This window comes from Engraulis encrasicolus, chromosome 22, assembly GCF_034702125.1.
Source record: "Engraulis encrasicolus isolate BLACKSEA-1 chromosome 22, IST_EnEncr_1.0, whole genome shotgun sequence".
NCBI lineage: Eukaryota > Metazoa > Chordata > Actinopteri > Clupeiformes > Engraulidae > Engraulis > Engraulis encrasicolus.
This window is the reverse complement of record NC_085878.1, coordinates 45,399,988-45,424,207: the sequence shown is the minus strand read 5'-3', so window position 1 is coordinate 45,424,207 and position 24,220 is coordinate 45,399,988. Positions and strand designations below refer to the sequence as shown.

The following is a 24,220-nucleotide window of genomic DNA, read 5'->3' as shown; positions in this document are numbered from 1 at the left end:
TAATGTTCAAAATAGTGCAGTTGTCCTTGAAGGAGGGCCTTGGTTATCAGAGGTGGAAAGAGTACAGAAAAATGTAATTGAGTAAAAGTATCATTAGGCCTAGGCCTACTTGTTTTGAAATCTACTCAGAGTAAAGTAAAATTAGCCTACCTCTTTGAAAATCTACTCGAGTAAAAGTACAAAATTACTTCTTTTAAAATGTAATTTGAGTAAAAGTTACTTAGTTGCTTTTAATTAGCTTTTCTATCGAGAAATTCCAATAACCTGGCTATCGTGACTACAAACCCCTGCAAGCGTTGACCTGGCCCTGAGCACCGTATTCTCAGAGGGCCTTCAACCTGCATCTACGTGTATCAAATGCCTCGTTATGGTAGAAACGATCAATCAGGTCACTCTTGCCTCTGGCTTATTTTGCAGTGGGGAAGTTTAAATACTAAACTTTTATTGTCTTCAAAAATGAGACGGATATGAACTTCAAATACCCATGTTTGACAGAATGACTTGGTCATGGAATTTTGAGCAGAATCAAAATAATAAGCAGGCCCAGGGTCTGCCCATTGCCGACTAGCCTATTGGGCTGTCAAACCAGTGACATGATACCGATGGGCGCTGGATAATCATGCAATGGATTATTTCAAAATAGATCATTTGTATGTGAAATGATAAATACGCACAGGTTCCTTCATTTCTGGCAGATGTTTTCCTTAAATTTCATTTACCTATCAGAATTTACTCAGTACTCAGGCAGGTTCAAATGTAATTAAGTAAAACTACTTGGGCCAAAATGTAATTTGAGTAAGAGTAAAATTACACATTTTAAAAACTACTTAAAAATTACAAGTTACTGATCAAATTACTTAATTACAGTAATTTGAGTCGGCCTACATGTAATTAGTTACTTTCCAACCCTGTTGGTTATGGGGGCCCTATATTATGGTAAAGTTTGCGCCTTGGGCTTGGGCCACAGCGGTTTACGCACCTGTAGCGCCTCCCTGAGGTGAAAAGAAAAAGATCAGGCGGGGAAGTCATCATCAAAATTCTTCTGGTAACAAATATCGTCTCAGCCTGGCTTCATGGAATGTGTGAAGAAAAAGGCTTCGAATGGACCTTCTTTCGACAGTACACCGTTATAGCCAGCCATAATTTGAATCGTCATCATTTGCAGAGCCGTTTATAGAGATATAATACGGCTCTGATCATTTGTAGGCGACTTTTATTTTGAAGACGACGTTCAAACGGGTATCAGTGGCAGCTTCTTAGCAACGCGTCTCTCTCTCTCTGTATGGATATTCCTCTTGGCGTACTACCATCTAGTTGCAAACAGACGGATAACAGTCTTTTAGATTATTTGAATGGACCATTAACCTTTTTATTTTTATCTCCCATTGCAAGCCGGTTTACACAAAGTGTGGTAGTAGTTGACTGACGCGTTACATCGTATCATCGTAGCAAAAGGTGAGGGTTCTTGATTATCCCCCTCTCTGTAAGTCAGTAACTTAATCGTGTACTGCCTAGTGTACTCCACTAAATGGACTGACGCCTCCATGCATTTCAGTATTTATTACGCAAATGTATTTTCAACCGCGTAATCCCACGTTTGTCAGTCAAATATAATGCAAGTGCCCTGGTATGTAGCCTGTGCCAGTGTGGCAGATGAAGTATCAGTGTGAATGGAGTGCTTGTAAAACTATGTCAATGGCTACCGAAGAACTTTGATAGCTAAAATGTCAAAGGGAGCCCTGCCTAGTAGCTCAATGCACTTTTAGAAAATAAACAACACGATAAGCACACATGCTCCTAACTTCCCTACATATTTGTTTAGGTATTGCAGGAGTTATGTCTTGATATCTTTCTGGTGAGGCTGATACAACCTTCTTTGAGGCCAGCGACATGTCGGTGATCAGCAGCCTTGTTCCCGCGCGGTTCCTCACTCTAACAGCTCATCTCGTCATTGTTATTACAATTTTTTGGTCAAGGGTAAGCGTTCTGTTTTATTTGCCATCTTGATTGATGACAACAGTGTTGTCATTCTTTGTTTTGACACCAGGTGGCGCTGTCATGCCTATATATATATCTCTATAAACGGCTATGATGACTGTGACCATCAGCCAGACAGCACAGCCCTACTGTAATACAACGCTGCTATGACTCGAGCTACTACAAAGCACTATGCTATGTTCTCCTAAGTTAAGAAGTTTGTCTTCTTGCTAGCAAGACATGCTCTTTATTTCCTTTGACTGTCATATATTGAACAATAATTTTACCATGAAATCATCTTTTTCTAGGCATCAAATCATGATAACAAAATAGTTTTACATTTAACATGAGGGAAATAGGCTTGCTTTATCAGGCGAGTGTCCTTCTAACACAATTACTACAAAGTAGGTCAATTAATGCACTATTGTTAATAAAAGTATTGGTTAAGTCAACACCTTAAAATGGTCTGCGATTGTTTGTTTATTTATTTATTTGCATATAGGGAATGCCTCTTGAGATTCTGACATCCCGTTTTCAATAGGGTCCCCAATCTTGCACTGGATACATCAAAATACTGCATGATAAATTCATGTTTAAGAAGTTTACTGTCATTGTCATATAAGGCAATGAAATGGTATACTGTGGGTTTCTGTGTGATTAATAAAATAAGTGCAGCATTTTCTTTTTTGGTTCTGACAGGAAAATAATGTGAAGGCCAGTCTGCCCTTGGAGTTCACAGAAGAGGAGTATAATGAGCAGGACTTGAGGTGAGCCAGAGTAACTTGGACTCGGACTGATTCATTTCAGAGATTCATTCATTACCAGTAATTCATCCATTTATTGTATTCGCAGGTTGGTGATAGCGTTGTCTGTCACAATTGGCCTGTTCTTTGTCGAGCTGGCTGGATTCTTCTCCGGCGTGTCCATGTTTAACAGCAGCCAAGGCCTCCTGTGTATCCTTCTGCAGCGCATTAGTCATGGGTGAGCGGTAGGGTGTCAGACTTGCATCCCAGAGGTTGCCGGTTCGACCCCCGACCTGCCAGGTTGGTGGGGGGAGTAATCAACCAGTGCTCTCCCCCATCCTCCTCCATGACTTAGGTACCCTGAGCATGGTACCGTCCCACTGCACTGCTCCCCATGGGGCGCCACTGAGGGCTGCCCCCTTGCACGGGTGAGGCATAAATGCAATTTCGTTGTGTGCAGTGTGCAGTGTTCACTTGTGTGCTGTGGAGTGCTGTGTCACAATGACAATGGGAGTTGGAGAGTTTCCCAATGGGCTTTTTTCACAAATTTTACACCATTTAAGGTGCTTAACCACTGTAACTGTAATCTGCATCGGTATTATTATTATATTTTGTATTATTATTATTATTATTATTATTATTATTATTATTGTCATTATCATTATTGTTATTTTTGTTACATGTATGAGTCCATATTATCGGGGGAGAAAGGCTATGATGTCATGCTGCGGTCTTTCTACCACGTCTTAGAAAGAACATAACAGTGACTTAACACAGACTTGAACAGATACTTGATATTTTTTGCCTCTTCAAACCCCAGTTGAACACCTTAATGTCCCTGAAATATGTCACTAATATATTCGCACAAGACGCATTTTGTAATTCTCGGTTGCTAAATTAAATCAGGATGACTTTTTTTTTTTAAATGGCTGAAGAACTGCTAATGTGTAGAGGTTCTACATCAATGTGATGATTAAGATGAATAAGCTTTAAAGGCACAACCTTTCTGTCAGAGTTCCCTGACTCAGTCCATCCTGTCTCCCAACTAGCCATCGGGTGCCACGCCAGTGCATCAGTATCCCTGATCTTTTTTCTCTTTGAGCAGTGGACCTATGACATCTATTGGTGGATCTTTGCCTTCTGCAGGTCAGTAAGGACAAGGCAATGACCTTTTCTCAGGCCTGCTGTCACCCTAACCCCAGATGTGTTACTTGTGGCTGTGCTATACTATACTGTGTTATTAATATGTTATTGATTGCATATGAATATGATATCCTCACAGATAGTATGTGCCTTCTTTACGCCCTGTTATTTCAACAATTATGGCCATGCAATTTAGTGGCTGGCAAGCAATCTTACTGGCCATGTTGATTATTTAGTGAAGATTATTTTTTATTTGCGACGGAAAACGGAAAATACCAGGCCACTGAACAGAAACACAAAACATATATTAACTTATATCTGTATCATCTGCAAATTTAATTTTGACCAGGTATTATCAGGTGTGTTGCACCTGCGCTCATTTGTGTAAAGTGTTGTTGTGTTGATGTGATGGTGACAGTGATGCTAGTACAACAGACACAATGGAAAAAAGCAAATAAACAAGCAACAGAGAATAAACAAAGCAGGAACAAAAACAGGCCATCTGGGGTGCCAGTGGCCTGATGTGCTCCAAGACCTGTGGCATATTGACCCGCTGGTTTCCCTAACCACCCAATCAGCCCTGGCGTCTCACTGCAGCGCGTCCATCTGCCTGTCCTTCTTTGTCTTCCAGAAGTGGCAGTGTTGGACCTACTGGTTGATTTTTGCATTTTGCAGGTTTGTTTTACTGTACAATTAGAAGACATAAGGTAGATAACAGGTTTGAATTACTCCTACTTTGCCTGGGAACTGGATAATGTTATTGTATTCGTAACAATCATGATGTAGGTTTTAGTAATGACACCTGAAGATGTTTTTTTTTTTTTTGGAACTCACTTTTTTATTTTTAGAATGAAAAGAGTAAACGACATCAATACAACATACAATACTCTCACCACCCCCCACCGAACCAACATATTACCAAGACAGTGCAGCACAGACTGAACTTTTCAATATAGAGACCCCACAGGGGCCCTTCAGAAGCCCATGCAAATGTACACATCAGTTACCTACACAATAGGAAATAGCCATATTACAATCATTTCAAAGGTAGGTAAGTTAAACGTTTGTGCACCACCATGTGTCTTACAGATTGTCCTGAAAGATGACCCAGTGCTGTTTTACTTGTTCTTTCTGTAAAGTGATTCGCATCACCAGTATTATGCCAAATGTTAAATTAGTCTGTTTAAGTTAAGGGCACAGTTGTGTTACCAGCATAGGCGCTGAAGTAGACTTTTTGAATCCCCAAAGATAAAGGTGGAGGGGCAAAAACACCCCAATAATGATTTAAAAACGTTGATGGTTGTCTTTGCCTGTGCACACACTTCAGTCATTGCAACATTCTACAACTTTGAATTTCGTGGATGCCCACTTACCCATTCTCTCCCGTCATTTTCAGTGTGCTTCCAGCCCTTGTGGAGTTTGTGCTCTTCATTGCGGTGTTTGGTCTGAAGAAGAAGCCCCTCTGAACAGCAGTTACAGCTACAAGCTGATCAGCAGCTTTTTTTTTTTTTTTTACATTAATATTACACTTAACTAACAATTTTATCTAAACCCACTTACAGTTACTGTTACATTTACTAACAGTCCCTGGAGCAATGTGGGGCTGCGCCCATGGCGGCTGTGTACAGGGGCCATGACAACTGCTGTGTGTGTGTGTGTGTGTGTGTGTGTGTGTGTGTGTGTGTGTGTGTCAGTTTTCACACTGGCAATTTTTTAGTACCTTACAAAATAATGTATTTTTGTGATTTTATGTAGGCCTAGAATGATTTCCTTTTTTAAAACTTTCTTTTGATGTTTCAATAAACACTTTTAATGAAAAGCTGCTGGACATAATTGTGATTTTCTCCAACTTTCTTGAGGGGTCTGTACTAGGCCTATATCGGTTACCCACAAAAAAACATAATGAGCTCAAAGGGTTACCCTTCTCTGGAAATGTGTGAAGGTCATGTTCGAAAAGATCTGACTCTGATTCTGGTTAACAGCAGGCCATAGGAAGAGGCTATGTAATATCTCATGTTAGCTTGATGCATTTAGTCAGTCAGTGATTGTTAAAAACAGGTAATACAGGTAATATTACAGGTAATAGTAACTATACAATACAATAATAGTGTAACACTATAGTCAATATTAAAAATACAAAGGTTATTTTCCCCTTCAGTGTGGAAATGCAATAAAGTATTCCTGATGGTAGTCACACAATAATTTTAATTGAACAAAACAAACACGAAGTGAAACTCTCCATACCAATTAATAATGCAGACTTACTCGAACCACAGATTTTGTAAGAGACTAGAGTCTATAAGGGCTGTGCTCGAACCTCTACAGGTATTCACAGCAACACACCCATAATAATAATAATAATAATGTTTTTTTGGAGGAGACCCTTATTTTCTTAAAATGCTGTGACCCGGAAGTTCTACGTACCAAAAGAACGTCAGAGGCCCACCGAAACTGGCCAATCAAAGGACAGTTCGTAGTTCTCATTGGGCCAATCAGTCAAGACAACTGTTGTATTTGAAAACCGGCGGTGCTGTTGAATTCAGGAAACCACAGACGTTTGCTTTGCTACCGTAATAGTCAGTAGTTGCAGAACTTGCACGCGTTGGGGTTTTAATCTCCCTGTATTTTAAATCTTAATTTGATTTTGGATTTGGAAATATGCAGGTAAGTTTTAATACACTGGACTCCTTATTCTTACAATCATAGATCGGTGTTAAATGGCATTTGTCTCTGTCTTGGCGACAACTAGCTTATCCACTCGACACGTAGTCGACGTGAAATACAACAACGACACGAAAATTAAGGTTGCACGTATTTTGTTTTGTTTATACATCGTACGATATCATACTATACAGTTATTACTATAGTTACCAGTTAGACATTTGCGAGATCGGAGTGACGTTAACGGCTCGTGGCTAAACATCGGGCATTGATTGCATGGTTGTGCATAACCTTGCTAACTGTCTCTTGCTTCACTTTATAACACTGGCATAGATGGCTAAATATCGTTTTTCCCCCCTTTTTGTTTAATGTGTCATAGAATAAAGAAAATCGTGAGCCTGCATATCTTGCAGGGCGGGTATGTTAATATTCACAATCACAACCCTTTCAGATTTTAACAATAAGCTAGGTGTCACATCCGGATAGCAGGTATTTGATTATTCCAAAATGTTTCCATGTTTAGGTTGCCCAAGTTGCTACTCAGCGTGTGGAGATGGCTTCCTCTAGCCAAGCTGCGGGCAGCTCGGCTAAAAATATAACAGGTAATAATGTTTAAACTTCTTACAGTGTACTACTATAATGAAGTGTCTGGCGTTGGTTCAGTTCTTTCGACTTCATCCATCAGGTTTACGCCTGTTAAAAACAGATTCCTCTCTCCCACTAGGCCCTGGCAGAGTGCCTTCTGCAAAAAAGTACGTGTCTTATTTATTTATTTATTTATTTATTTATTTATTAATAAATAACTTTAGACTCTAGTCAATACCTTGTGATACTGGTTGAATGTAACCATGACTACTTGTTTTGGCTAACCCATGGTTCTCTTTTTTTATTATTTCAGGAAGATAACGATCAAAGACTTTGATATTGGTCGTCCACTTGGTAAAGGGAAATTTGGTAATGTATATCTGGCTCGAGAGAAAAAGTTAAAAGTCATCGTGGCTTTGAAAGTTCTTTTCAAGTCCCAGATGGAAAAGGAGGGAGTGGAACACCAGCTTCGGAGAGAGATTGAGATCCAGTCCCACTTGAGGTGTGTGCCGCGCGTATCTGCGTGCGTGCGTGCGTGTGTGAGTGAGTGAGTGTGTGCCATTGGAAATGCACAGGAAACCAAAGATACTAACTAGTTGCCACTAAAACTGCTGATACTGCTATCACTTCTCATAACATTGTGCTATGAGACTCCATATAACTGTTGTATTTCTTGATATTACAAGGATTTTTAAGTTGTATGTATAGAAATACTATAGGAAATATAACATGCCGTGAAATTGGTTAGAATTAAGTACAGTCACTATGAGTGTTAAAAAGATGGTTTAAATTGCGTACCCTGGCCCTTTTTTAAAAATATGGTCATGAACAGAAGTTTGAACGGAGCAAACCAAAAATTTGTCCACTGTACTAGGGTCATGACAATGTCTTTATCCATGAACAGGCATCCCAACATCCTCCAGTTTTACAACTACTTTCATGATTCTACTCGGGTGTTTCTGATCCTCGAGTATGCGCCAAGAGGGGAGATGTACAAGGAACTGCAGCGGTGTGGACGGTTTGATGATCAGCGTACAGCCACGGTGAGTTTGGGAGCTGGTTTGGTTTGCTCATAGCAAAATTGTTTTCAATCATATTTAGCGGCTTGGCATTTATAACCTGTGTTTGGCATTTGAATCATAACGTTTGCACATACCATAGCCAGATTAGGATTCCATACAAACACCTTGCTCAGGGAGATGGACAAAGCCTTGCGGCATAATATTCGTTCAACCCAAAACTTTCAGTTTTGCTCAGTGTCCCCACAGACTACTGATTTCAGGTAATACTGTAGTCTAGGCTAGGGGCTTGGAGAGCCAACAATCACAGACACTTAAGTCTCTTAATGTCATAGCCATGCTATGATGTAGCTATGATGAGTCTTTAATGCAAGGAGTGAATTGTCCTAGGGACCCATCTGCACAAAGATGGAACAGGATTTGGTACAAATGGAACCTTTTTTGGTTTGTTTTAGTGGGGTTTTTATTATTAATATTTTTTTAATATATACATCTTTTTCTGGGCCTCAATTATGATCGGATCGCAACGGGATGGTAGGAAAGTAGTGGAGAGAGGGAGAGATATTGGGTAGGGCTGGGAAAGGACGCGGATGCTACGTGATACAGCACAGCACTCCCCAGGACTGGATGATAAAGAAATGTGTTCAGTGATTTTTTTTTTTATTATTATTTATTTATTTATTTTTTATTTTTTTTGTCCATCTCACACAGTTCATGGAGGAGCTGGCAGATGCCTTGCAGTACTGTCATGAGAAGAAAGTCATTCACAGAGACATCAAGCCAGAGAACCTCCTCCTGGGCTTCAGAGGAGAGCTCAAGATAGCGGACTTCGGCTGGTCTGTCCATGCACCTTCATTGCGGTAAGTGACTTTGCCTACAGCATCTCCAGAAAGCTGTGGCAGCGATTGGGACCTTAGCCACAGCACTACTACCACTGAGTAACTTTTTTGTTTGTTTGCTATTTCATATATTCTATTTAGCTGATGCGATTGTCAAAAGCAAATTGATTTAGGCACAGGGTACCATCCTTTGATCAAGGTATCTAACCCCATGTTCAAGGACTCTAAAGCCATGAATGAGGGTGTAAGAACAAGAAAGTAAAGGAGTTTGTGGGCGAAGCCTGGTCTGTGTGATTCTGGAAGATAATTGGCAGTTAATGTTTGTGCCGCGTTTGAAAATGGATCTTTCTGCAATGTCAGACAATCTCATTTCCATGATTCCTCAGTTCAGGTTTCCTTCTTAATGGGTTCATTCCATTATCCAAACTTCCGCCCCCGACTTGTGCTTGTGAACTCACGCTTTCCTGACGCCCAGCCTCAATGGAGAAAATGATTGAGTTTCCCCACTCTCAGCCTAGGCACAACAACTTTTGGGGGATGACTTTTCCCCCCTTCAACATCCCAATTGGATACCGTATGAGAAAATGACCTTTGAATTGCGCTTGTTTAAGATGTTGAATAAAACTTCTGTTTAGAGATGCACCGGATCCTGATTTTTAGGATCCTGCCGGATACCGGATCCACTGATTAAGATCCTGCCGGATCGGGAACCGGATACCAGGTCCTACGAAAGGGTTGAAACACATAGCCTACTCACACACGTGGGCCCTTTTTATCACGTTGGCTCAAACTATTTTGACTGAAAAGCCTCGGCTACCGGATCCTGGATCCTGGAACCGGATCCGGATCCTGTAAAAAAAACCCTATTAGCCTGCCGGATCCGGAACCGGATCTTGGATCCGGTGCATCTCTACTTCTGTTGTCAATGACGTCACAAGGCCACAAGCACAGGGGTTGGACGGGAATTTGGATAGTGGAGTGTAGCCAGTCTGTGTCCTACACCTGGTCTCCCCCCCCTATAAAAGCCCAAAAGACCATGGGTATACTTTTAAAAAGAATTTTGTCTGGATTCCAGTGTTTCGTCTGCTCACTGATTAAATTGCTGATTTATCTTACCAAATCAGATGAAAATTCAAGCAGTGCAGCTGCTATTGTCAGCTTATTCCCTGTAACTATTTTTTTACAATGTTTCACTATATGCCTTTTTGTAGTTTGTGTACTGTATTTGGCTCAACTTACACATATTTCAGGCGCCGGACTATGTGTGGGACTTTGGACTATCTGCCGCCAGAGATGGTGGAGGGACATTCGCACGACGAGAAGGTGGACCTGTGGTGTATCGGGGTACTGTGCTACGAGTGCCTTGTGGGGAATCCTCCGTTTGAGTCTGCCAGCCATTCTGAGACTTACAAAAGAATCACAAAGGTTTGCAAGGTTTCTCATCTTCGCGGTATGCATACTTTCCAAAGGAGGTATTGCATCTTAGGACTTGGTGTCCGGTGGATGCGTAGGTCCCAATCAAAGAGCAGACGAAGAGCGCTTGAACACCGCAATGCTGATGCAGTAGTCTACTTTGATTGTGCATTAAGACAAAAGCAAAAGTGCTAGCCAAATGAAATTAACAAACATTTTGGTCAGGCAAACCATCCTGTACAAGAATGGTGTACAAGAATGGTCTGGCTATATGTGGGAACCCTTGAGGGTTGTCTGACTGTGACTAAAACATTTGCATATTTCTTTAATTATTTCTATTAATATGCAATAAAAGTACACTTGCATCAGCATTATGGTGGGAGTTCCCTTCGCCTGCTTCTCTATCGCCGCAGTATGACATGATCATTTGACAGACCTGTCGCTAAGGCAGGGTTCCCGGAACGAGTCCTGGAATTCCTGGGACCTCATTTATCAGTTCGTAGAATGCCTTATAAATTGTGTCCTATGAGTGAAATATAGAATGGTCGCAAGTACAGAAAAATTGGGATTCATCAAACATGCATTGACTACTACTACGCGCACACTTCTGTGTGATAAATCTCATGCCTTCCAAATCACTGTGCACACGCAGTGAGTGTTTCAATACAAGTAAAAGAAGGAGACGCACAGACGAAAACACTGACAAATAAATAGTCATACTCCATTGCAATTCAAAGCAAACTATATACGGCGCAGTCAATATTTGCATTGCAATACCATGTTTCTTCCACTCACACGAACGGTCTGAGGTGTGCATAGATTTAGACACATTTCTACGTTCAAGTAGTACACGTTCATAAATCCCACACTTTGCTCAGGAATGATTGCATGCACGCTTTCCACACAGGTCTGTGCCTAAGAACTTTGCTTGATAAATGAGGGCGTTGATCATTAGAGCTAAATGATTTCTTTCTTTTCTTTTTGAAAAAAAAAAGCAACAGTTTGTTGGCCATTTCCTTTAGTGCAGGGGTGGGTAACCTATGTCTTGAGGTCGTTTCATCCGTCCCTCGATATAATTTTAATGTTGTGCAGCTTCACATGAAATATGAAGTATTTTGTAAAGGAATCTTACAAATTACAATACAATTTAAGTTGTATTCAGTGGACCTACAGAGGGTGGGGCCTGTTTTAAAGGTGGCTGCCTTCATTAAAGTGCAGGGGGAAATCCTGGTTTGTGTTCATAGTACGGCCCTTGGAGGAATTCGAAGTGGCCCCTCGAATGAAAAGAGTTACCCACCCCTGCTTTAGTGGGAGGTCATGGAAATACTGTTTTTATGGTCAGGGAAAAAGTCTGACTGGGACTGGGACACCTAAAATGTACCAAACACTACATCCATGTGTAGCTCTGACTTATGCACATGTATTGATCTAATCTAGAGGTTTTCCCCCCATTGCTCTCTCAGGTTGACCTGCAGTTTCCCAAAGTGGTGTCGGAAGGGGCTCGTGATCTGATCTCCAAGCTGCTTCGTCATAGCCCGATGATGCGCCTGCCCCTCAAAAGTGTGATGGACCATCCCTGGGTGCGTTCTAACTCTAGACGCGTTCTACCTCCTGCGTGCAAAACCCGTGTGGAAACTGATCTCTAAAATGATAGGTTTTCTGGTGTTTATTCCTGTAAATATCTTGTATTGTGTTGAATTTCGCGTGTCTTCACTGTATATGAAGTGCGGACACTTTCCTGGCTCAACAACATTTTGATGACTTGGCTGAGAGGGTTTTGGTTCATTTTTCTTCCTTTGCTTTTATTTTTGTAGAACTCTTTGTAGAAAGTTCTATTTACACTGCCATGTGGAATGGTTTTTATATATTTTATTCTGTTAATCTCTGGGTTTGTCTTTTTGTAAATATTTTCTTGTACTTTTTAAGACTCAAAATAAAATTGATGAACGAAAATATCGTATTGTGTTAATTGCCATTATTTGTCATAGGGCTGGGTATTGGTCACATGATCTGCTTCGCAAGTCACATGGTAGCGTGGCCGAGCGGTCTAAGGCGCTGGATTAAGGCTCCAGTCTCTTCGGGGGCGTGGGTTCGAATCCCACCGCTGCCAATAACCTTTTGAGTGCATGTAATTGTGGAATATCTGGGCATTCTACAGTACAAATTTCGGAACTGGTGGTATACAAAAATTCATCAGTTGTGTTGAAAGAGTGGTGTCATAAACCAAGCTATAACACGTGTAATCTTGAAATCGATATTGTCGACAGAGGGCGCTGTCCAAAAACGTAAAGCAACTTGGTTTACATGACCCGGAAACTAAAATCACAAGGGCAACGATGTGATTTTGTTTGTGTCTTCTGGTGGTTATTGTCAAAGAGTAGTGTCTGACATTTAAGCGACCTATACGTTGTATTTGTACAAGGTGTGTTAATAGAAATGTCTATAATTTGCGAAGTTAGCCGAAACGTAAGGCTATTATTCAGACAAATTCAGCCATGCAAACACATGGGAGTAGCAGCGACTCTACGAAGCCAGAGTCACTCAGGTATTCTATTTGGACAATTTCTGTTAATGATGATAAAGTGGTTAATGTTAATGATGTGAGAAGTGTAGTGCGCCAGCCAACATAGGGTTTCCTTTTCCCCTTTTTTGCAAACGCTACCATGTATATAAGTATAACCCATACTGTCTTTTAGTTCGTAGTTTGTCACAAGCAGCTGCCGAAGTCCAACCTGAATGTGACGACAATGAGGCTGTCAACAAAGAATTCGTCAACCGAAATCCACGAAATCTTGAACAGATTGCTATAGCTATAAAGGACAGAGGCTGGGCAACAGTATGGCCCTCAAGAGAGTTCTACCACAGGTAGGTAGTGATTCACTACTAGTGAACTAGGCACAGAGATTCAGTAGTTTACTGGGTCTTGGTGTGCTCATGTTTATTGATTGGTGGAAATCATTCTCTGGTTTTATAGTAGGCTAGTGCTTCACTGTGCATTTCCATTCTCTAAGCCACAGCTCTTTGTGTGCGTGTGTGTGTTGTCGTCGAATGTTGCAATGTGTGTGCAAAGTGAAGACGACTAACAACATCTTTATTATTATTGGGCTGTTTTTGCTCTGCCACCTTGAATCTTTGGAGGGGCAAAAAAGTCTGCCCCTCCCACCCACTGTACCCCTGGGTCATATTCAAGTGAATAAGCAACTGACATTTTGTCTTTAGTCTAAATGTTTACAGCAGGCCTGTCTTCATATTTTGAATGGCACCTCATCCTTCAATGGTTCTCTGTCCACAGATTGTACTTTCATCGGACGCAGCATCACATTTCAGCCGAGGTGTACTCAAAGGACTCCATCGACCCTGTTATCACTTGCTCCACACGGGAATGGGCAATTAAACGTGAACTGGGCTCCACACGGTCTGTCGCCGCCTGCCAGGTGGTGGGCGAAGTGCTGGCACAGAGGTGTCGGGAGGCTGGCATCACCCGTATAGTTTTCCGAGAGATCCCATGGAAATTCCGATGTGAAGGGGTAAGTGCTAATCCAACTTTAAGATTAACACGTGTATGCAGTGGAACAGCACAATCTGCAAAATGTTTGTCCTTGTCAAGGATACACGGCTCACAGACTGCCTCAACAAGTCTTAATACTATCCAAAAACATTTGTTGAATGGAATTGGAGCTTGAAAGATGTTTTGTTTCTCATCCATCAGTTATTGTCAATGCAGAATGGAGAGCAAGTACAGTAGTTATGCTTCTACAATCTCCTTCCTTCACCTTGCCTCGTGAACACACCAGACCTAATCACAAGTGTCTTTCACATTGGAACGATTGTGCAAAGCAGCATGGGATTTCCCAGGTTACCCTCCACCACTTCCAAGTCTAAAATCTGATTCAAGGTTCTAAACTGCCACCATATACCTGCCATGCCCCTTTAGGAGACTAGCAAGGTTTAGAATTAATGGAGGTAAAGAGGTCACAGCCGTTTTGTTGCAGTTGTGAAGTGTAGTACACTTTATCTTGGTCTCTGAAAATCTCTTGTTATATTCCAGACCAGTCATTCTTAAACTGTGGGCTCGGGAAGGTGTTCCAACTGGACCTTGAAATCATCTTCTAAAAATCAATAGTGTGTGTGTGTGTGTGTTAGTGTGTGTTAGTGTACGTGAGTGCGTGTGTGTATTTGTATGTGTATGTGTGTGTACGTATGTACTGCTGTTGACTATTTATTGAGTTTTATTGTTTATTCAGTCTTGAGGTGGCCCCCAACCTTTTGTGAAACTTTCAAGTGGGCTCACTCTTCTAGATCCCTCCTTTCACCTTTTTGATCATGATGGCTACTGGGTCTAGAAAACTAGCTTCGAGCATTTACTTGTACATGTGCAGAACAGATGAAGGAACAAAACACCTTTCAAGCACACAACTGTCCAACTGCTTACAACTAGACTCTTTTGATGACCTGGATGAGTTACAATCTTAAGATAATTGATCTGGGCTGCATTTCCCAAAAAATCTTGTGGTACTTAAGACTAAGTAGAACTTGTATGAGGGGCCGCCTAGGCAATATATTAGAAATAGGTCTCACATTATCATTAAAAGTGTATATATACACTATTTTACCTTGTGAATGTTCTTGGCGCAACCATTTTATTTGCATTGTGCAAGAAAAAATATTGTATGTAGGCCTATAAAAGGATTGTATGCATAAACTTTTAGTGATGTGGTATATTGCCTAGGGTATTTTAGTGGTATATTTCCCCCAATGTAAAGCGACCTTGGGTTCCTTGAAAGGCGCTATATAAAACCAAGTTGTTATTATTGTTGTTGTTGTTGTTGTTGTTGTTGTTGTTGTTGTTATTATTAGGGTGGGGGCCCTCATACATAAGTCCTACTTAGGCTTAAGGACTACTTAAGGGTTTTTGGGAAATGCAGCCCTGATTGACTTGGCTTGATCAGTTAATTATTTCAGTCAAGTCTGTATTGCTAATTTTAAAAACATGTTCTCTTTCTTTCTTTTTGTCTCAGACATTGACGTTTTGGACATCTTTGAAGAAGGGTGGAGTCACTCTAAGTGAACCCAGACGGAAGTATAAGTGAATCTCTACCTTCACCTGTCATTCTTTCTCCTGGTCCAAAATAAACTTTCCCAACTGCATATGTGTACGCATCACATTGATTTTTTCTTAGTATTTCATAATAGAATAATTATCTGCAGCTTCTTTCTTGTAAGGAACCAGCCTTTTTTTCCAGTCAGAACAGGTAGATTACTCCGCTGCTTTTCAGTAGATTACAACATAACAACAATATAATAACCTATAGGCCTGTAGAGCAGAAATTTTTGAGCAGATGTCTTGAGTATCATTTCAGCTACGGCTAGGCTTAATCTCATGGTTTTTGGCAAACAAAACACAGCACTTCAAAAACCTAGTTAATGGTGCTCTGATGTAGGCATGTTCTATTTAGCAATTAAACAAGACACCCTGCAGTGTGGCCAGATGAAGTGTGGTTAGTGGATGGTCACAGCCCAATGCAGTAAGAAGGGCTAACAATCATCTTGCTTTAGGCTTGCACCTCTACTCTCTTACTTGGCTACGCTCATCAGTAACTTGATACACTTCGTTTTATTAAATATCAATAGTATTTTATTGCACATTATCATACACATCTGTCATTCAATGTGTATGAGTAGGAGGAGAAAATCAAATAAGACTGTAGTTAACTAACCTTAGCAGTAATGGCTTTCACCTGGTTTGTATCTTACCGTAGACACAGCCAGTAGTGGAGACTGAGGACCTAAGATATCTTTTAGGATGTCCTTGTTCTATCTTATCTGCAGTATATTTAGGGTCTATGGCGCCATTGACTAATTTATAGACAATCAGAGTTTTAAAATTAGTTCTAAACCTCACTGGGAGCCAGTGCAAGGACCTAAGTACTGGAAGTATGTGATCTCCCTTCTTTAGTTTGGTTAGAATTCTAGCCGCAGCATTTCAAGCTTTTAAGCATTTAACATTTAGACATTTATATTCTTATTACAAGTATTTTAAGCATTTAACTTCCGTTAAGTGGTGGGAGAGGAAATACAGATCTAGTGTAGAGTCTAGACATTTCAGGAGATGGGAGCGAAATTAAACCAGTTGAAACCATAAGTGGATTTCACAGTCTGAGGTAATCATATTGTGATGTTTAATGTGCACATCTAACAAAACAAGCCACCATAGATTCCTTATCGTGTCATGCATGCATAGACATACAAGAGAGAATACACATTATTTTCTTGCATCATGTAAAGTCTTCTCAGAAAAGAAGTACTTCCACGTTGACATACAACATTTGGATCTTAATATGGTTCAGTGCTGGATATTTAATGATCATAGTGTTAAGCAGTACTATCTACCTGTCTGCTCAAAACAACAAGAATATGAACACATATTTTGCACTCAAATGTGGACTTCCACTTTCTCTTAACCACTGCGCTTGCACTTGACAGCATGCAGAGAACCTTGGAGCAAGCTTGCTGACAAATGTCCGGGGAAAGGCAATATCTGTGCAAGTCAATAATTTGCATCACGTGTAAAAATGTTTATGTTAAAATGTCATGTTTACACATCCATGAAAGTCTGTCTGGCTTCTGAAAATACCACTCTGGGCTGCCAGCTGCACAATTGACCTGATGACTTCTTTCACACGAGAGCTTTTAAAGTGTGGTACAGTATTGTCATTTTAGCTGTATATTTCCAGAATGTATGCTGCTCATTCGCAAGTGTCCTCTGGTCTATATGTATTTTTACCACCACCATCAATTTCCAGGTATTTGTTATGACTGAGAACACTTTTCATACATTGATTGGTGATTGTCTCCATGTCCACCATTTTTAATCACCAGTTAGACATATTCAGACCTGTACATTTAGTTTATTACACAGTAGATATTCACGGTGAAAAGATTTGTGAATGGGCAGCATAGAATTTGAAAATAAATGACTAAAAATGACACTCTACCTTGAAATCAGGGTGGTAAAGAACAGAGTAAGCAAAAAGGCCTGTAGAAGGACTACTCTCATAAGGCACTATGGTGCAATTAACAGGCTCAAGCATGCAGTAGTGACAGTCACACAGAGGGGACACAAAAAGATCCATCAAGAGTAAAAGTTTGGCACAATTTAAAAGTGTCTCAGGCTTGAACTGCACATACTTGATTTGGTCCGGTTGTTAGCTTATAGAGGTTTCAACAAATAATTATTTTATCGTCAGACTCTAATTTAAGGAAAGTGTGAGATGGCTCACAAGTGTTTCTTCTCATCTCACAAAAATACAGCATTCTATGTAAATCCAAACAAGCGTTTCTTTTCTACTTTTAGTCATTGACCTTTACAAACTTTTGTTGTGTTTGCTGGTATAAACAGTTAGCCTACCAGTTTACAAGTGTTTCAGTTGTGGACAACGGAGAAAAGATCATTGCCAGCATGAACCCAAACAGTCTTGGCTAAGATTGCCATTTAAACTCGCAATGGATGTGAGGAAATGAGTAAATGACCCAATGACATTCTAATCGTTTGTGTGGAGTGTGGTAAAATAATACTATATAAACGAATAAAAATGTCTGTAAAATATTTGAAATAGAAACCTCCCAAAAACCACTTAATCTGGTAATATACTGCATTCACATTCTGACAGAAGTCAACTGCATGGAATAGGGAACCAGGAAACAAAAGAGCATGAAATTACCTGAGTACAGAAAGGAAAAGGGAAAAATCCATCACAAGAAATGTTAAATGCTTGTCATAGTACATAAAATAAGATTTCAAAATACACCTCATATCCATTCAATCCCAAGTGAAATACTAACAACACAAAAGTTCAGGATCAGGCCGTGGCAGAACAATTGCACTCAGGGCCCTAGGGTGAAGCAGTGATGGGGCCCCCAAATACAGCCTGTCAAGGTCATAATACGATCCCCACCACCAATATGGGATGGCAATGGGTCCAGGGGCAAATGCCCTGCTCAACCCCTCTTTTGCACCACCACTGGGTTCAGGCTCTGTGACGCTACTGGAACCTTTTCCTGGCTCATGACCGACTACACAGCCTGACTGATCAAAGGGTGTGTACTGCGGAGGCAGGTCATGGCCCAGTCAAAAGGCACAGTGTGCGTGACTTTGAATAATACTAATGCTGTGTTCCATCAATACGGAAGTGATACTCAAACCTGCTTTTAAGGCACAGGAGTAGATAGGTAGACAGGAGACAAGCCTGGCTATATGTTCAGCAGGCAATCTGTTAGGTATGTCCAAAGTCTATTTTAGAAACTCACTAAAAATGTATTTCTATTAGATTTGTTTTCCCCATCTTATATCTTATTTGTTTGAATTAATGTTTGGTCTTTCTCAACCATAGTTGTATCCCAAAAATGTTGTCGAGTGAGAATACACCACTCTGCACATTTATTCATTTGACAGAATTCTGACCGGTATGCATTGACATTTAAGATTGGTCTTCCCTCAACCAATTACTCCCACAGTATACTAAAACACCCAAATCTTGGACTGCACTCTAAAAACTCGGCTCCCAAACGGATCACCGAAACTTGGTAGTGGAATGTCTTCAACTAAGGACGTAGCGTTTTATTCGCTGTGAGTTCACCCTTGCCTACTAGAAACTAGACGAACCCACCTAACGGCAGAAAATATCTTTGCCTGGCTGGTTGGTCTGGTACTGCACCATCTGTTATGTACATGTACAGCTTTAGCTGAAAGCCCTCCCCAACCCCTGGGCCCGGCGCAGATAAGCCCCTTTGCTCCACTTTTCGACTTCCCTGTGTACAGTTAACCAGTTTGAGCCGGTTTAAACACTAACCGTTGTTTCCCCAGCCTCGTCAATAGTGCAGTACCAGACTATACACCTTATTATGCTACGCCCATCATTTTGTACCATCTCAGAAATTGTGGTCTGCTAGTTCCGGTTATAGTCTAGGACTTTACTGCACAACCAGAAATTAACTGAGAGCATGGCGACGCCAGTGTAACTGATGCATAATAAGGTTGATCATTTTCACATTTAGCCCCATTTGAAACCCCAATGTCCAGTACTGTTTGTGGCAGAGTGTCTTGTTTTGTTTTTAAATAAATTAAATCATACTAATACGGGATATAATATAATATAGGTATGAATATGTAGAGACATTTCTTTGGATAATAAAACAAATGAAGTATGGCAAGACTCGCATCTCCCGTCCGTAACCCCCTTAGTGTCCCTCATCTTGTACTTCACTTCATCTTTTCTCGTTCCCCCATGTGGTCTTTCGTCTTCAGCCACTCTTTTCACTCTGTCCGTCTCCTGCGCTGTCCTGTTTACCCGCGCTCTCTCCCCCGCTCTCCGGGCACTTGGCCCCAGTCTTGTGAGAGCCAGCCCCTTCCTGTTGTTGTTGTTGTTTGCTGGTGCCTGATTGGCTCCTGGGCTCGGGGGACACGTCCACCAGGGCCTGCTGATGGGTCAGGCACCTTCGGCCGTGGCTCCGCCTCCGCGGTCCAGGTGACCTCCTCTGGATGGCGGAGAGCTGTGATAGGACGAACAGACCAGAGCCAATCATGTGCAACATGTTTATTAGGAACTCTGTAGTCGTTGTTTTTCCATCCTACCACCTCCTTCACCTCCCTCTTTCATGTTCCCACGGCCCTGGTATTCATGGCACTGTCTTTTACACACATGTACACGCACACCTCATACATGGTTCTCTCTCTTTGTCTCTCTCACACACACCTTTTACAGCTGCCTACCTCCTTATCACTGCCCTCGTCATCCAGTTCGCTGATGGACTGCATGAGAGAGAAGAGGTTCATCCGGCCACTCCGGTTCACAGCAGGAGACACCTGAGGTAGAGAAAGACAGCAAAAAACAATCCAGAGCGATGGAAATAAAAAATAAACCACTTGGAATTGCATAGCAAAAGAAGATGTAACATGAAAGCAAAAGAATGTGTAAGGGACTGTTCGTTATTTATTTTTTGGGGTCACCGGAAGACAATAGGGGAGGGTCGTCTTTTTTTATACTTTTTTTTTCTCAAGGGGATTTTTTGACAGCGTCGCGGGGAGGGTCATGCAAAATGTAACGATCAAGGGTGGAAATCTTCTGAAGACCCCGAATACAAGTAACAAACTGTATCTAACATGATTAAAGAAAGATAATAGGGCTTCCTTACCTTGTCGCTGTCTTGTACAGTTATCAAGGGATTGGAAGTGACTGCAAGAGGGGTAGGGGTATCTGGAAACGTCTTTGCTGTTTGAGCATTGTCCACAAATACCTGCAAAGTATATGACGGGGTGAAAGTACAGTGTGAGAATTAGACACTGGGTATATTTCTCTCAAGACTATTTCATCCACCAGACCGACTGTCTAGTTCAGTGGAGCATACAGTATGGAGGCATGAGGTTTGAGTAACAGTATTATTTGCAAAGCTGAGGGGGAAATCTTGAGGGATGGATAGATGATATATAGATAAATTCATGTAAGTATACTGTATGATTGTGACGACCCCCCCTCTCTGATTACCAGCGCAGTGGTGAAGTGTGATAACTGACACATGCGAGAGATTACCTGCACTCAATTCCCCTCCCTCTATATATTGGACTTTTCTCAGTTGCTCCTAACCCGTGAGCACTATTCTGCACAATGACCATTTTGATTGGATTCAGCTTTTGGTTTGGCTTTGTTTCGGTTTTGATTTGATTTGTAAAGCTTGCAAGTGTTTGACGTAAAAATCATAGTAGTCCGAGTTCTGTTTCGGGTATTTTGTTCTTGGTTTTGTCACACATTTGAGCCATGTATAACAATGAGAGATGTGTGTTTGTCTGAGCCAACTTGACCATTGTAAGGTTGAGCTTTCACTTCCTCTAACCTATAAACCAAAAAGTTCAAGTTGTGTCACTTAGCAGTATCGTTGGTCTGTAACGTAGATTTGTCATGGACTTAAGTTATCCATTAGCCATTTGTCATTTAACTACTGTTTCATTGCAAACAAAGCAAATACGTGTTGGGGTTTCTAATACTGTATATGATTTTGTACCACAATTCAAAGTTTTTTTCCCATGGATGTATTTTCAGTCAGTTACTAACTTCTTCATCTTTGTCCTCATCTGGGCTCTGCTCGTCTTCCTCTTCATCTTCATCATCCTCGTCCGTCTCTTCCTCACTCTCCCCCTCTCCCTCGTCGGGCCTGTCCACAGATTTCTGCCGGAAGTCTCTTGACTTTCGTCTCCAGAGATTGCTGTGGCGCTGCTTACTACAACAGCACAACCACACATATACAGCACGCACATCAGCACACAGTTGTGATGTAGTCAAGACCACTTAGTCCGAGACTAAAACATTACCAAGACCCAAGATACCAACATCAAGACCAAGACAGGCCGAGACCAAGTCAAGACCTGGAACAACAAGCTAAATGCACTTGTTTAAGTGGTATTCGCTAATGCATACAGTTGGTTCCTTCTTGTGATTTCCAGAAAGATCAGACCAGATCATCTTTTATGACCAATTTCAACAGAAATGTAAAAACTTGCAAAGGGTCTACAAACTTTTTCCTCTCACTGTAACTTTTTGGACACTTGGAGTATGGTAACACATTTTTTTTTAAATGTAAACAAATCATGCCCCCATTACAATGGGCAGGATATTGGAAAGGGATGAACCATAACGCCGTGGTATAGGGCACTGTCAAGTCAAGAGAAGTGTGTGACTGTGACCAATACAACTGCTTCTTGAATTGGACAGGAATTGAAAAGATATTTGCATTTTTATACATCTAGTATCCAGATACAGGATGTTAATCACCAACCTCATCAGCTGTAGGTGCTTTCTAACCCTAGCGAACATCTAGCTACTGTAGCGACAGAACAATCAGAGAAGAAACTCCCATGATTAAGTGCGATAGGATAGCCAAGATGCCGGTCACACCTGGCGCTGAGGATGCCGCTGTAGGTGTTGAGCTGCTGCATGAAGCCGTCGTTGGGCTGCACGATGGGCCGGCGCTCCCGGACGTGGGCCAGAGAGTCTTCCATGCTCCAGCCCTGCTGCTTCATCAGGTAGGCCACCACCGTCGACGCCGAGCGCGACACGCCCATCTTGCAGTGCACCAGCACCGCCTGACCACTTTGCCTGCCCGTTGAGGTAGAGAAACACAGACACATGGTATGGTTCAACTGACTTCATAGCATAATAGCAAAGAGCAGTAGCAAATACTGAAGTAGTGCAAAAGAAACACATGTGACACTTTGGTGGTGGTGGAGAAGCGTTAGACACATTGTTCTGGTCACTTGTCAATATCTATAATAGCAGTGACTCTTTATATGTACGGTACTGCAAATGAAAGCCATATGAAAATCTCACAAATCAATGTAGGTGGTAAACAATGTTAACAATGATGCAAACATTTTTTTTCTCTTTTTCAGTAAATAGTGGCTAAGAAACGGGTACTGTATTTTTGATGTTTGCAATTGGTGTTCAATAACAGCAAGACAGAGAGGAATGACAGAAATGTCAGAAAGGGGCAACACATACTGTACAGGTCATGGTTTACCATTCAGTTCTAACAACTAGTAAGACAAGACCTGTTCACTATGGTGTTTTCGGCCTCTCCTGTACACGCACAGCCTACTTGCCCTGCTGTGTACATGTGTGCGTCTGTGACGTAGCTGACCTGACAGAGTTGATAAAGGTGTAGGTGTTCTTCCAATGAGGCAGCAGGTCGGTGGACTCAACGTCATACACCCTGATGTTCATATAGGAGAAGGAGCCTGGGAAGAAGTTGTCAATCTCCATGGTGACGTTCAAGATGTAGCCGATACTATGGGAGCAAACACATAGCATTTTCTAGCTTAGATTTCTTTAATCTACGACACAATATTCAAACCTATAAACAGACTTACAGTACATTCTTGTATAATGTTGGTTATGTCTTCAATAATATTATAATATCTTAGATTTCTTTATCTTTTATTATGTAATCTCAGTTCAAGATTTCTCTATCTTTCATTATATAATCTCAGTTCAACATTTTTGTATAAGATAATATGATATTTAGTTATTTTATCATTGAAAACTATGAACATTACGTTAGCATATCGGTCGGGGTCAAGTGCAAGAAGCACAGTAAACAGCCTATAGAATCAGTCGAACTAAAAGAAGATAAAAAAAGACAAACCACAATTCTGTTTTGTACAGGCAACCAGTCAAGCCAGCTTGGCTGCCTGGAATTGTACTGTGTTTGAAACAATGGAAGTTGCTTGAGAAACTGCTACAAGAGTATTAAATACGTAGCTCCTAAAGAACCACTTGGCATTAGAACCACATAATTAGTTTTATCTCTGGCGTTATTGTGCAGAGTGTTACTCAAATTAACTTCTCTTCTCTAAATGGTGTGTTTCCTATTTGCACAAGTGTCTTGTGTGGTGTCAAATCGACTTCCCCACACTAAATGCATTGTTGTCTAATCATGCTCTGCAACCTAGAATGGCGATTCAAACTCCTTGAGTCTGAAGCCTCTGCAGACTACAATTCTCTTCAGTCTCACACTACTGCTGTGGCACAAAACACAAGAGCTCTTATCCCGTGTTCGGAGCAAAGGCGAAGAACACAAAGCTGCTGTTCGGTGTCTAAACTTACTTGTTTTTCTGCAGCTCTTCAAAGTTGGCTGCGTTCCACTCGGAGCCCTAGGGAGAGAAGAAGACTCACTGAAAAAAGGCCCTTTGAATTCAGGTACTATGTAACAACAATAATTATTTTGTTAGTGTGTGTGTGCGTGTGTGTGTGTGTGTGTGTGTAAGCAGGAGGGAATGCTCATTTTAATTCAC

General features: G+C 41.2%; 4 protein-coding genes and 1 non-coding gene across 10 annotated transcripts in view; 4 read left to right on the top strand and 1 right to left on the bottom strand.

Annotated features, from left to right (window-relative positions):
- The first annotated feature begins 1,049 nt into the window (after positions 1-1,049).
- On the top strand, positions 1,050-5,681 carry tmem107 (transmembrane protein 107). Of its 3 annotated transcripts, XM_063189045.1 has the most exons (7): positions 1,054-1,455; positions 1,823-1,977; positions 2,677-2,744; positions 2,830-2,930; positions 3,770-3,866; positions 4,495-4,538; positions 5,260-5,681. In XM_063189045.1, the coding sequence occupies exons 2-6, from the start codon at positions 1,891-1,893 to the stop codon at positions 4,520-4,522; spliced, it is 381 nt and encodes a 126-aa protein (XP_063045115.1). In that variant the 5' UTR covers positions 1,054-1,455; positions 1,823-1,890; the 3' UTR covers positions 4,523-4,538; positions 5,260-5,681. The 3 variants fall into 3 exon arrangements, with proteins under 3 accessions (XP_063045114.1, XP_063045115.1, XP_063045113.1); XM_063189044.1 differs by lacking the exon at positions 3,770-3,866 and having other exon boundaries at positions 1,050-1,455; positions 4,442-4,538; XM_063189043.1 differs by lacking the exon at positions 4,495-4,538 and having other exon boundaries at positions 1,057-1,455.
- A 681-nt stretch (positions 5,682-6,362) lies between these two features.
- Positions 6,363-12,335, top strand: aurkb (aurora kinase B). Of its 2 annotated transcripts, XM_063188028.1 has the most exons (9): positions 6,363-6,527; positions 6,904-6,942; positions 7,048-7,126; positions 7,249-7,276; positions 7,423-7,611; positions 8,014-8,152; positions 8,840-8,988; positions 10,218-10,392; positions 11,844-12,335. In XM_063188028.1, exons 1-9 carry the CDS (start codon positions 6,522-6,524, stop codon positions 12,024-12,026), a joined length of 987 nt encoding a protein of 328 aa, XP_063044098.1. In that variant the 5' UTR covers positions 6,363-6,521; the 3' UTR covers positions 12,027-12,335. The 2 variants fall into 2 exon arrangements, with proteins under 2 accessions (XP_063044098.1, XP_063044099.1); XM_063188029.1 differs by lacking the exon at positions 6,904-6,942 and having other exon boundaries at positions 6,384-6,527.
- Positions 12,336-12,408: 73 nt separating this feature from the next.
- On the top strand, positions 12,409-12,490 carry trnal-aag (transfer RNA leucine (anticodon AAG)). Its single transcript has one exon. It is a non-coding gene; the product is annotated as a tRNA-Leu (tRNA).
- A 108-nt stretch (positions 12,491-12,598) lies between these two features.
- On the top strand, positions 12,599-15,528 carry mrpl18 (mitochondrial ribosomal protein L18). Its single transcript, XM_063188026.1, has 4 exons — positions 12,599-12,925; positions 13,077-13,245; positions 13,673-13,907; positions 15,399-15,528. The coding sequence occupies exons 1-4, from the start codon at positions 12,817-12,819 to the stop codon at positions 15,468-15,470; spliced, it is 585 nt and encodes a 194-aa protein (XP_063044096.1). The 5' UTR covers positions 12,599-12,816; the 3' UTR covers positions 15,471-15,528.
- Positions 15,529-16,537: 1,009 nt separating this feature from the next.
- si:ch211-203d1.3 (protein phosphatase Slingshot homolog 3) overlaps positions 16,538-24,220 on the bottom strand; it is a 19,815-nt gene continuing 12,132 nt past the window's right edge. For all 3 annotated transcript variants that reach the window (XM_063188023.1, XM_063188025.1, XM_063188024.1), the window contains exons 11-17: positions 24,033-24,079; positions 23,068-23,214; positions 22,326-22,526; positions 21,486-21,651; positions 20,572-20,673; positions 20,150-20,242; positions 16,538-19,929 (exon numbers count right to left, since the gene is read on the bottom strand). In XM_063188023.1, the coding sequence (XP_063044093.1) occupies positions 19,681-19,929; positions 20,150-20,242; positions 20,572-20,673; positions 21,486-21,651; positions 22,326-22,526; positions 23,068-23,214; positions 24,033-24,079 (1,005 nt within the window). In that variant the 3' untranslated portion in view covers positions 16,538-19,680. The remainder of the gene's footprint in view (positions 19,930-20,149; positions 20,243-20,571; positions 20,674-21,485; positions 21,652-22,325; positions 22,527-23,067; positions 23,215-24,032; positions 24,080-24,220) is intronic.

Bases quoted from the DNA above. Each gene is read 5' to 3' on its own strand.
- tmem107 (XM_063189044.1), top strand. From the start codon at position 1,891: ATGTCGGTGATCAGCAGCCTTGTTCCCGCGCGGTTCCTCACTCTAACA. The intron at 2,745-2,829 runs GTGAGCCAGAGT...TTGTATTCGCAG, and splicing joins TATAATGAGCAGGACTTGAG to GTTGGTGATAGCGTTGTCTG. The intron at 2,931-4,441 runs GTATCCTTCTGC...CCACCCAATCAG, and splicing joins CAGCAGCCAAGGCCTCCTGT to CCCTGGCGTCTCACTGCAGC.
- aurkb (XM_063188028.1), top strand. The intron at 6,943-7,047 runs GTATGTTAATAT...TTCCATGTTTAG, and splicing joins CTGCATATCTTGCAGGGCGG to GTTGCCCAAGTTGCTACTCA. The intron at 7,612-8,013 runs GTGTGTGCCGCG...ATCCATGAACAG, and splicing joins GAGATCCAGTCCCACTTGAG to GCATCCCAACATCCTCCAGT.
- mrpl18 (XM_063188026.1), top strand. From the start codon at position 12,817: ATGTCTATAATTTGCGAAGTTAGCCGAAACGTAAGGCTATTATTCAGA. The intron at 13,246-13,672 runs GTAGGTAGTGAT...CTCTGTCCACAG, and splicing joins TCAAGAGAGTTCTACCACAG to ATTGTACTTTCATCGGACGC. The intron at 13,908-15,398 runs GTAAGTGCTAAT...TTTTTGTCTCAG, and splicing joins GGAAATTCCGATGTGAAGGG to ACATTGACGTTTTGGACATC.